Raw genomic sequence first — 11,105 nt, 5'->3', positions numbered from 1 at the left:
GATGTGCTCGTAGTAGTGGATGCTCTGCTTCTTGTCGGCCGAGTCGGGGTAGCCGAAGCCCGCGATGTGCACCAGGTCGCAGAAGTGCAGCGCCAACGTGATGGCCAACAAGCCCGTCGTGGGTTTCTGGGGCGGCGGGTGGCAGCGGGGCTCAGGGAGCGAGAGGCCGCCGAAGGCCGGCGCCCCCCGCTTCCCGCCCCGGGGCCGCCGGCCGCGTTTCCCCCCTGTCCCCCGCCCCCTCCTCACCTGCTTGACCTTCCGCGGTTGCCTCATGGGCAGGTTCAGTAGCTTAGCAGCGGTCACCTCCATGTAGTAAGGGTTGAGGACGCGCACTCGCTCCGGGTCGGCATCCCAGATTAAAGGCGGCTGCTTCCAGAAGCCCTTCCGAACCTGCACGAAGGTGGGACAAGCCCTCCGGATCGGAGGCGGCCAGGCGAGGCCGGACCCCGAGGAAGTCGCGCCTGGGGGAGGTCGCACTTACTCTCTTCTTGTCGTTGAGAATGGCCTCCAGCCACTGGAAGTCCATGGGTTTGAACGGCACCAGCACCAGCAGCGTGTCGGGGTCGTTCTCCCTCCTGGGGTTGAAGTGGGCCGACTCCGGGTAGAAGAGGCGCATGGTGGTCTTGGAGCCCACGTCCTGCTCGTAGCCATGGACTGGGGCGTTGTTCAACCTTGCCGGGGAGGGACATCGGGCGATAAGCAACCGGCRCAGGCGGCAGCGGGGAGGAATTCCCGGGAGGCGCCCGGTGCCGCACCTGATCACGACGTCGTAGGTGTTGATGGTTTCCCCCATGGAGCTGTTCCGCAGCCGGTGCCCGTTGCCCACCACGGCGCAGCGCCGGCACTTGAGGCTGCAAGAGAGAAGTGCTGCCGCAACCGGACGTTGCCCGGTTGGCGACGACAACGAAACAACTCGCGCGAGCGAACGCAACGCCCAGGCCAGGGAAATGCCTGCAGCTCCCTTGGCATGAGGTTTCTTCCGTGCATGCAGCAAAGCATCTGTCCAAATCTTTGGGAGGGGAYGAGGGGGAAGAAAGGGAGGAAGGTGCAATTTGTGTCCTCCTCCACGAGCCCAGCAGGACCTAGCCGAGAGCTAGAGAAAACCTGGAACGCCAACCTCGCGCCGCTCCTTGACGTTACCTCTGGATGCTCTCGGGCATGGCATAGCTGGTGATCGACAGCAAGCGCAGGAGCACATCTTCTGCAGAGGAACAGCAAGAAGCAGGTGGTGAGGCCACTTTGGAGAAGACACCCACTCCGGAGCAGAGCCCCTGCACTGTACCGCGTCTGGCGAGGCACCTCGCCGACAGCCGCAACATCCCTGGTTCCCACCTTATCCCTAAGGGTCACCTCTCTCCTCTTACCAACCACCAACACTGCAGGCTCAGAGGCTCGACCCAGCCTCAGGCCCGTACCGCAGGCCAGGGCCACCCAATTTTTACCGCGACGCAGCAGGTATCGCACCAGGTCTTCCCCGCACCCAGCCGGAGCGGCAGCTGCTCTGCTCGGCTCCCACCGCAGCGCGCAGCCAGCAGGTTAAACGGGACCAGAAACATTTGCTGTTACTTTAACGCCGCCAGGCTTCGTTCTGTCATTAATCCATTAGGGCTCCTAAAGAGCTGGACAGATAATCCTTTAATTGGGCTCAGCAAAGCCTTTCCTTCCCCGTCCCCTCACCCTTTCGTAGGGGCCACACAGAGTCAACAGGCCAGATGTGGGCCTCAAAATCTATAAACACAAGAACCAACTGAAATTGCTCGCAAAGAGCTTGCGAGGAAAAGAAAAAGAGTCAAAAAGATCAGCCTAGAACTGTTTTGAAGACCACATCCATGGTCTTCAATGCGGAAACCCACACGAGCTGAAACCCAAGGGAGCAGCAGGAGGGCAGGGGGGTGGGAAGCCACCACGACAGGTCGTACGAAGTGCCGGGGTGAAGGGCACCCATGCGCTGGGCGAGAAGGGAGCCCGCTYGCTTACCGCTTCCTTTGGTACCGTACGGCAGCTCATAGAGCGACGGCGTCTTCACCCAGAAATAATCCTTCAGCTGCAAGAACAGCGGGTGATCCCTCGTGTAACTGCGAGGGGCAAAGCGCCGGTGAGACCACGAGATGGACCGCGGGTGAGGACGTGYAGGACCCGCTCCCGCGACTCACTTCGCTATGAGCTGCGCCGCTTTCTTTTCTACCTCTCCGACTGGACACGTCGTCTTGTTTTCTTGCACGGGGAAATAAAAGCTGCAAGGGCAACGATAAAACCAGTGACTGCTCTTCCAGGGCCCTGCTGGGAAGGAGACTTGGGATGGAGCAGGGCACGGGATTGCTGGTTGCAAAAGCGACRGTGAAGGGGACCCGCCTGGGGACTTGGGGACTCGCCGCAATTTGCCCAAGACCCAGCCGCGTGGCTGCAGCATATCACGGCTGGGGGGGGACGGTGCCCAGCACCCGTCACCCGCTGCCCAGTGCCGCTGACGGCGTCCAACCACCAGCGGCACTGGTTGGACAAGCGGCATCGCGTCCCTGTCCCCCCCGCCCGCCTCCTCCAGCAGAAGCCGCTCGCGTGCCGGTGCGTCCGTCCGCTCTGCCTCGCCTCTGCCGGCCCTCTCCGCCAAGACGAGCTCGCTTTGGCAGTGCCTTACGGGAGACACRGGCAACGCGCAGGCCGGGCTCGAAGCCCCCGGGGTGGGGGGCTGCACCCGAGACGCTGCCCCTCCTGTCCCCGCTTAAACTTCAAAAAAAATACACTCACAGCTGTATGTACCTGTCTTCGCGGGAGATGGAGTACCACACCATCACAAGAAACAAAGCCAGCACTCCGAGTATCTTCCCACCTAGGTGCGRAGAGAGAGGGAGGAACGGGACACGTCGTGAGGCCGGCGCCCRGAGCGAGCTCACCCGCGCCGAGGGGGAAGCCCTGCCCCAACGCGGCACTTCCAGGGATGGGGAGCACCCGGGAGAGCCAAGGAGAGTCCCTCCGGAAGGGAGGGAGCGTAGGGAGGGAATATATAGGAGGAATCACGCGGGAACGCCTGAAAGATGGTATGGGCGACTTCTAGGACACTCGGCTTTCTGCCAGGGAAGAGTCGAAGGAAGAGGGAAATGCCTGTTCAGATGCCTGCTCCAAACTTCCCTGCCAGCGGGGCTTTCCTCCTTGATGACAGCTTCCCACTGCTACATCCTGCCTGGTTTCTAACACCCAGAGTAAACGGTTTTTTCCAACATCCCTGCAGGAAATCAGCATGGCCAGTGGATGTCACCATTAGGAAATTTTTCTCTGTCCATCGCTTTGCTCATGCCTGTACCGCCTACTTCAGCCAAACCCCTCCGGGCATGAGCTGCCTCCAGTCTCCGGCGTGCCCAAAGAGCCACCCTCCAGCCAGGCCGCCCGAACGACCAGCCCAGCTCTTCTCCTCCAGGGTCGAGGTCCTGGAGCACAGCAAGTGCTCCAGACTCACCCCGCACCTCGCAGGACTGAGCCCTTTGGGAGACATAAACCAGGACCAACTTTGCTGTATTTGCCGGACAGTTTTACGAGGCACGGAGCAGCAGAATTGCTAAATTTACCCTTCTGGAGTCTGCAGCACACCTCCCCATCTGGCTTCAGGACAAATTTTATGAGCTGYTGGTTCCTTTCTTAAGTCCTTTTTGGAGATGTTAAAGGAAACCAGCTCGACTGCCTGTCCTCACCATGTTGCCTTACGAGCCATCGCACCCGTGCTGCGCCCCTCCTCACGTTGGCAGACTCTTTGTCGCTGCCCATCCCGCCCAGGAGCTTTCCTTCCCCTCCCTCCGCCCCGCACGGGCGCTCAGGCTCGTTTATGTCATCCTAGCCACAAAGATTTCACGCAACCGTGCCAACGTTCAACACTGTTCCCGAGATCTGCCGCGGAAAGGGATGGAGCAGGATGCCAGAAGCCCTTAATCTACCTACAGAAAAACAYACTGAGAGAACAAGGGTGCAACAGAAGAGGTGTCATCTGCAAAGACTTCGATAGTCTGGTAGATCCACCACCCTGAGCAAGTGGCACCTTGGCCAACATCTCCCTCTAGTCCAAGCTCATTTCCAGACGCGCTCATGGCCAGCTCTTGCTGTGCCTTCGTCTGCTGGATTACAGCATCTCCTGCAAAGCCTTTCTCCCAGAGAGCAGTGGTGGCCTTGCTGGCACAGTTCCCAAGAGGACGACSGTCTCCTGTCTCAGGTCCAAAATCTCCTGCTCTGCCATTTCCTTGTGCCTGGCTGACACGGCTGGCTTCAAAAGCACCCCAAGTATGGCACTCTCTTTCGTAGTGACCGCCCTTGAACTTCATCCCTCATTTCTAAAGCTAAGCCTACGGGTGGCCAGGACGGCTAGCCAGGTTATTGCACGTAAGCCTGGAAGAACAACGTTGATGCTGGCAGGGACCAGTGCATAGCAAGCTAATGACTAAATAAACGAAGCCTGATCTCCCCCCGGCTCTCCGCTCAGAGCGCAGCCGTACAGCTTGCACGTCCAGCACCAGAGCAGGTCCCTAAGCTGGGTGCCCACCTCTCCTACGAGGGCAGACAGCGAGAAGACGAGGCTAAGGCCAGGTTAGATAGAGCACTGGCATGGAGAGGAGAAGCCACGAGAGCRCAAGGCTCTGGCCAGCTGGCTGCAGGGCACATACRAGAGAGAGAGAGAGAGAAAAGCAAACCAACCGTCTGGGGAACAGCAGAAGTGGTGGAGGGTTGCAYGAGTGGGAAAAGAGGTGGAAACACCAAAACGCACGTGCTTTGCACTGGGGGCTCCTCCCGTAGCGAAACAAAGCCATTTCGGCCTCTAACGATGCCCTGTCATTAGATGCAACTCAACCCCACCAAGAAAATATCACTGGAGAAGGTTCAAATGCAAACTTCTAGGGACCTCCCCGTGTCCCCTCTATCCCCGCTTGGGACCTCCTCAGACAGGGACTCTGCATCCCGTGCAGACAGCTCAGGAAAAAGCAAGACAGGTCCCCAGGAGCCCTTCCACAGCACAGCAACCCCAAAGAGCCCTTCGGGGCTCAAGACTCACGAGACTTGATCATTTTTGTCACCAAGGAGGGCGTCACCCGAGGGCTAGAGCTCTCATCGCGGCTACCGCTGGTCACCTGGAGCGGGAAGAGAAAGAAGAACCGAGTCAGCTTGGCTTGGGGGAAAAGCAACCGGCCCCAACCGTGCGAGAAGATCCAAGAGCTGCTTCCAACCCGCTTCGGGCCGCGTTTCTCAGGAGCGACCGTGCCACAGCCTGCAGATACGACACCCGTCTTCCAGCAGGGCGGAGGGGCCAGCTCTCCGCGAGAGCATGCCACCAGACGTCGGGACCTCGGCTACGCCGCGCACCCGTCCGCGTTTCCAAGAGCAGCTGAGCTCCGCGGGGTGCAGCGAAACCCGCCTGCGAGATCGCTACTTGCGCTCCGACGCGCTCACCTCTCTCTGACCCACACTGAGAAAACGCGGTATTTCTACAAACGCACTTCCTCCAGAGCTTATAAACCCAGGCGAACGGCTGTGCCGCGGCGCCCAAGGAGTCCCTGATGTYCGGTGTATCTACACATAGATTTAACTATTCAAGTCCAGCAGTTAAAAAGTAAAAAAAAAACAAGTCCAAGTTCGAGCGTCAGTGCAAGCATCGCGCACTGAGGCTTGCGTCCAGGGCTTCAGCCACAGAGAGCCCCCAAGTTCCCCGATTTGCTAATCCTTGACGTATCTAGCAGTCACTTTGGGGGCATTTTATGCGCGGTTCTGCGGCAAGCGCTGAAGCAGCCGCCAGGGATGCGGGTGGCTACGAAACCAAGYGCGCGGCCACTGCCCCCGACCTGTCAGCGGCAAGCCAAGCAGAGAGGACAGACTAAGCAGACTAAGATTAAAGCAATGCTCATCACGTACTTGCAGACGCTCCAGCTGCTTTAATTCAAGCATCCCGGCATAGACCTCTGCCCGTTCAGCACAAGCATGAGCCGTGGCAACAGGACAACTTTCTTCTTCCTCCGAGAAACCTCTTGCTCCTGCAATAAGTCAGCAAATGCATCGCGCGGACCGGCTGACCGTACCGTGGTTGACGGTCTCAGCTTGAAGGCTTCGAAAGCACCTACTTCCCCAGCTACCGACCTTCTGCAGAGAACCAACGCCACCTAACCAGAAGGTCCTTCCCAACCGCACGCCGCTCTCGCTCAGAAAGCCGCGTGCCCGGCCAACGGTGCAAACACCCAATATGACTTAAGAGCTTCAGAGCAGCAATTTTGCCTCAATTCCAAGGACGGAAGATAACTTACGGGGCTCCGGAAGCCTTCTGGTGGGGGAAGCAGGGCAGATCCAGGTCACTCGAGCCACCCCGAGGGCGCAAGCGCCGCGTGGTCGGGTCTTCCCGCTTAACGTGAGCGGCGGGGCTGGGAACCGAGCGGCAGAGCCGGCCCTCGGCCCGGGAACGCGCGGAAGAGCGGCGGCAGGCACCGGCGGGAGCCAAAGGCGCCTCTCCCACCCGGAAAGCGTCTCCTGCTCCTCAGCCGAGGCGCGCAAAGCCGTCCTTGCCAAAGCGCTCGCGGGCACCCTGCCCCGGGGCGGGTCTTGGCCGCGGCGCCAGATGCCGGAGCTGGGAGCTCCCCCGAGGGCAGCCGTTTCAACGGGGAATTTGGCGGGGTGTTCAAGCGAGGAAACCGAACCCACCCGCTTCACACCTTCGGACCAGAGCGTCCGTCTCTGCAACCCTAATTTCTGGGGTTTTTTTGTTTTTTTTTCATCCGTGAGTATTTCCCTGCTCGGCAAAGGTAAAATCACGGTTTGGCAGGGCAAATCCAAGAGGGGGAAATCTGCCAGCGGGAGGTTGCAGACGCCCCTTAGCTGCCCGAGCGCCTTTGCTGGCGCAGAGCCGTGCCAACTCGCATCCCGGACGCCGGCTCCTCCCGAGCTCTCCCGGGTGCCCAGCCGAGCACCCCTCGCCCCTCCTGCCGGCCTGGGAAAGCACAGCTTTCCCTCCAGTGTTTGATTTTTGCATTCTTTTTTTTTTCTTTCTTTTTCCGAGCTTCACCCTCCTCTTGCCAGCTACCGCGGCGGAGGCGTAAACCCTCCGGGCCAGACAGGTGAGCCAAGGCAAAAGCACGTCGCGGCCCTCGAGGCTTTGCAAGCTGCAGGTAGGCGGCTTCAAGCAAAAACAGCAGCATTTCGGTGCCAACGTCAAATCGGACGATTTTCTCCCTGATTTACAGTGCCGATTGCCGCGGGGATTTGTAAGATGTCAAATTACCCGGCTCGTTATTAAGCCAAATGCACGCCRCGGCAAAACCCCGACATGCCCGGGCGCAGGCAGCGGGAGCAACTCGAGGACTCGCATCTCCTCGGATGGGTCCCGGCGCCCCGAGGATGAGTCTTGCCAAAAATCGAGCAAGGGCCAAGTGAGGAGGACAGAGGGCAGCCAGCAACTTCTGCCCGGCGAGCCAGCTCCCGCCGCAAGCCTGGCTGAGGCCGAAAACGGGACGACAAGCCCACGCCAACGGCGTCTCTCCCGGCAGAGCCGGAAAAGAGAGGGGAAAAGAAAAAAAAAGACCCTCCTTGCAACTCTCCTTGCAAAATATCCAGGCTGAGCTCGGGCAAAACGAACTCGCTCGCAGCTCGCAGGCTCTGCCCACCCCAGCCGAGCGGGTCCGACTCCCGCGGGCACCCGGTTTTCCCGCCTGGATACGGGCTGTTTGTCGCCGCCGCCGCGTCGCTCTGTTTACTCGGCGGCCGCGGGAGCCCGGGGAACGGGCGGCTGGGGACGGCTCGCGGCCGCTCCTGCATCCAACGCCACCCTCGCATCCGAGGCCGCTCCTGCATCCGCGGCCGCTCCTGCATCCGACGCCACCCTCGCATCCGAGGCCGCTCCTGCATCCGCRGCCGCTCTTGCGGCTCTCGGTGCCCCGCGGGTCCCCGAGGACCTGGGCGCGGACGGGAACGCAGGGAGCCAGGAGGAGACAGCATTTACTTACGGTCCGTCCCCTCGATCCGAGCAGAGGCGGCGGCGTCTCCGCAGGCCGGGCATCTACAGATCCACTCGCTCTTCCCCTGGAAAAGGAAAAAAATAATAATAAAATAAAATTTCAGTCTTGTAGCCCAGTCCCGCTTTTTGCCTGCTCTTGTTCATTTTCCAGCCTTGCTCATTTTTAATTTATAGGCTGCTTTTTCCTTTGCTCCTCGAGCAGGACGGGTCGGTACTGGAAGTTATAGTCCTTCTTCCATGCTCTAGGTGCTCCTGCTCGAGCAGGGGTTGGAGTAGGTGGTCTCCAAAGGTCCCTTCAGACCTCAGCCTGCGATTCGTTGCAAACGCAGCATATTTTTCTTTAAAGAAAGAAAAAGAGCCGCTCCGGCGGGCGGGAATCCCGGCCCGCGGCGGGTGCCCGCATCCCGTCGGGAAGGAGGGGTGGCGAGGACGGCCGGGAGGCGGCGGGGACGCGGCGAGGCCTTTCCGGAGCCGCTTTGCAAGAGCAGCGGCCGAGCTGGGAAACGGCATCTGGAAGCGATTCGGCGCTGGGAGCCTCTCCCAGGCGCGGAAGGGAATTCCGATGGTGTGAGCTCAGGTCGGAGGCTCCTTCGGAGAACCAGCACAAAAGCGGTTCACGTGTCTTTTTTTTTTTTTTAACCCGCAAAGCATAGCAAGCTGATGCGACGGGAAGTCGAGAGCCCTCACGTCCCCGCCGGGACGTAGCCTCGCTGTCAAACCCATCAGGGCRATTCCTCACTACCTACTTTGCAAAAAAAAAGATGCATTTTCCCTATGTTTGCCGGTATAATTTTGCAGACGTGCTGGTAGCAAGAGTCCTCCCCGGGCTTCGCGTCTTTAAATATAACCTTATTTGCGTTACCGGCTGGGGTAGAAACCTTAAACCCCTTCCCTGCTCCGGAGAAACACTTCTGCGGAGAGACAAGAGCTTCCTGACTTGTTCCCCCGCCCGAATCACGGGGAGGGGGAAAAATAAATAAATAGATAAATAAAGGAAGGACCCATGCACTTCGCCACGCGTCCCCTCGCCCCGCCGTGCAGCACGGATGTTTTGCTGCCGCCAAACACCCCCCCCCCGGCTCTGTCCCACCCTGCTCCAGCACGTGCCGCCCCCGACTTTCYGCACGCTCCGAAGCCACGGAGCCGGGAACGGAGCGGAGCAGCTCGCGGACGCCGCGGCTCGTTCTGCCGCGTCCCCCCCACGCCGAGCCCGGGCACGCGGAAGGGGCGAGGAGCTGTCGGCGCGAGAGATTTGCGGCGACTAACCGTTGGGTTTGGGGTTTTTCTTTTATTTTTTCCCCCTAAGAAGACACGGCGTTTGCCTCGAAAAAAGGTCAATAAGCAAACGCTTCCCCCAGGGCCGCGGCCAGAGGGGCTGCGCTCTCCCGGGGAGCCGCGTTCCCGCGGGCGTCCGAGCGCGGCGGGAAGGGGTTAAGCAGGGAGGGTGGAAGGAGCCTTTGCAAACGGTAAAACGCTAAAAAACCCGTTTCCTCTTCTACTCACCGCAAAAGCAGAGGCGAGCTGAGCCGCTACGAGCGAGCGGCTTCCTGCCCGCCGGCGGCTCGGCTCCGGCTCCTGCTCCGGCTCCGGCGGCTGCTACGCGAGAAGCGGCTCGCCGGCGGCCCGCAGGCAGCCCCGGGGCGCCGGGCTGAGCCCGCGCGGCCCCCAAGCCATGCGGCCGCGCGAGCCAGCCTCGGCGCAGCGGCGCTCGCCTCCCAGCAGCAGCGCGGCCCGGCTCGCTGCGCTGCGGCGGGGAGGAGGAGGAGGAGGAGGAGGGAGGCGCGGCGGCGGGGGGGCGGTGGTAGTGGTGGTGGAAAAAAAAATAAATAAATAAAACGCGCCGGCGCTTGCACAATCGCTGCGTTATGCAGCCTGCCAAGAAAAAAAGAAAAGCAAGAAGAAAGAAAAAGAAGAAAAGCAAGCGCGATAGGAAACGGCGGCGGCRGCAGCTGAACGCAGAGCCCAGCGCAGGGAAGGGGAAATCGTCCCTCCGTCCGCTTCCTGCCCTGACTCCCACGGCTGCCAGCCTGCGCGGCGGATTTATACGTCCCCGGGCTGAGCCCTGCCGTACGGCGGCCGGTTAATCCCCGAGCGCGGAGCCGGCTTCGCAGCCGGGGCGCCCCCGCGGCTCTGCCCGCCGGCGCCAGGCTAAAGCGACGGGATCGCGTCGCCTCCGCAGGGGAACGCGCGGCTTTATGGAAACCCCCGAGGACAGCTCGGCCCCGGAGCCCGCGCGGACCCGAATCRCACCATTTTCCCCCGGAACGACGCCCAGAGCTGCCAGAACTTTAAGTCAAGCRCCTAAAAAGGACGTAAATACCCATTTGCGCTCGGCGGACGGTTTCGGGACACAGGTGTGGGAAGAGCATCCGCTCCAGGAGACGCCCCCGGGCCCCCGCGCKGCCCCGCAGAGCTTGGCGGYRGCCCGCGGAGAAGATCGCGGCGGTSGGGCGCCGGTGCCCGCGGCGGTGGGAGAACGCAGCCGCCCGACGCCGCGCACCGTCCCGCCTCCCCGCGTCCCGACGGCTGTTCCCAGCCGCGCGGCACGGCACGGCACGCGGGCCTTTTCCCCGCGCCKTTTTGCGCGGAGGCGAGGGCACGGTGCCTCGGCCCCGGAGCACACGCATCCTTGGAAAGCGGCACTCGCGGGCTGCCGGAGATGCTGGATAATCACCTTGTAGGTTCTCAGGATTCTTATCCTATTTTTTTCCCCTTTAAAAGCAGCAATTTGCAGAAATCGAGGCAAAAATTCATCTACGACCCATCGGCTTTTTCACCAGCACGTTCTCCCACGAGACACCGGCGGCGTTTGTCCTCCYGCCGTCAGGACAACGTTCTCCAGCCACAGGCGGAAGCGGAAGAGAGTTGCCTCTCCAGGACCTGAAAAGCTGACCGCATTCAGGCATTAGCTTTTTTTTTTGCTTCTTTTTTTAAAAAAATCCCAAACCCCAAACCCAGTAGCCATGCCCCCTTCCTGCCTGCTAGCAGCAAGTCGCAGCGACCGGAGCTGCTCCGGCGTTGCGGCACTCACGGTGGGGCGGGTGGCGAGCTCCGGCGCTCCGCGGCGGCGGGATGCCGGCTCTCTGCTCCAGACGGATGACGGCCAGGCCTTCTTGTTCCCCTGGGAGAAACAATG

General features: G+C 60.9%; 1 protein-coding gene across 1 annotated transcript; it reads right to left on the bottom strand.

Annotated features, from left to right (window-relative positions):
• ST3GAL4 (ST3 beta-galactoside alpha-2,3-sialyltransferase 4) lies at window positions 1–9,489 on the bottom strand (the record flags this gene model as incomplete). The annotated part of the gene is made up of 11 exons (XM_085313429.1): window positions 9,473–9,489; window positions 7,959–8,034; window positions 5,030–5,105; window positions 2,746–2,827; window positions 2,154–2,234; window positions 1,978–2,075; window positions 1,141–1,201; window positions 756–851; window positions 482–671; window positions 247–390; window positions 1–126 (listed from the first exon to the last, which is right to left on the bottom strand). Coding segments are annotated over exons 3-11 (891 nt in total), but the record flags the coding sequence as incomplete, so codon positions are not given.
• Between the last annotated feature and the right edge of the window lie 1,616 nt (window positions 9,490–11,105).

The sequence above is a fragment of the Rhea americana genome, unplaced genomic scaffold, assembly GCF_003343005.1.
Source record: "Rhea americana isolate MKP2758 unplaced genomic scaffold, rheAme1 scaffold_385, whole genome shotgun sequence".
In the NCBI taxonomy this organism is placed as follows: domain Eukaryota; kingdom Metazoa; phylum Chordata; class Aves; order Rheiformes; family Rheidae; genus Rhea; species Rhea americana.
The sequence above is the reverse complement of the archived record's forward strand: the minus strand, read 5'-3'. Positions and strand labels throughout refer to the sequence as shown.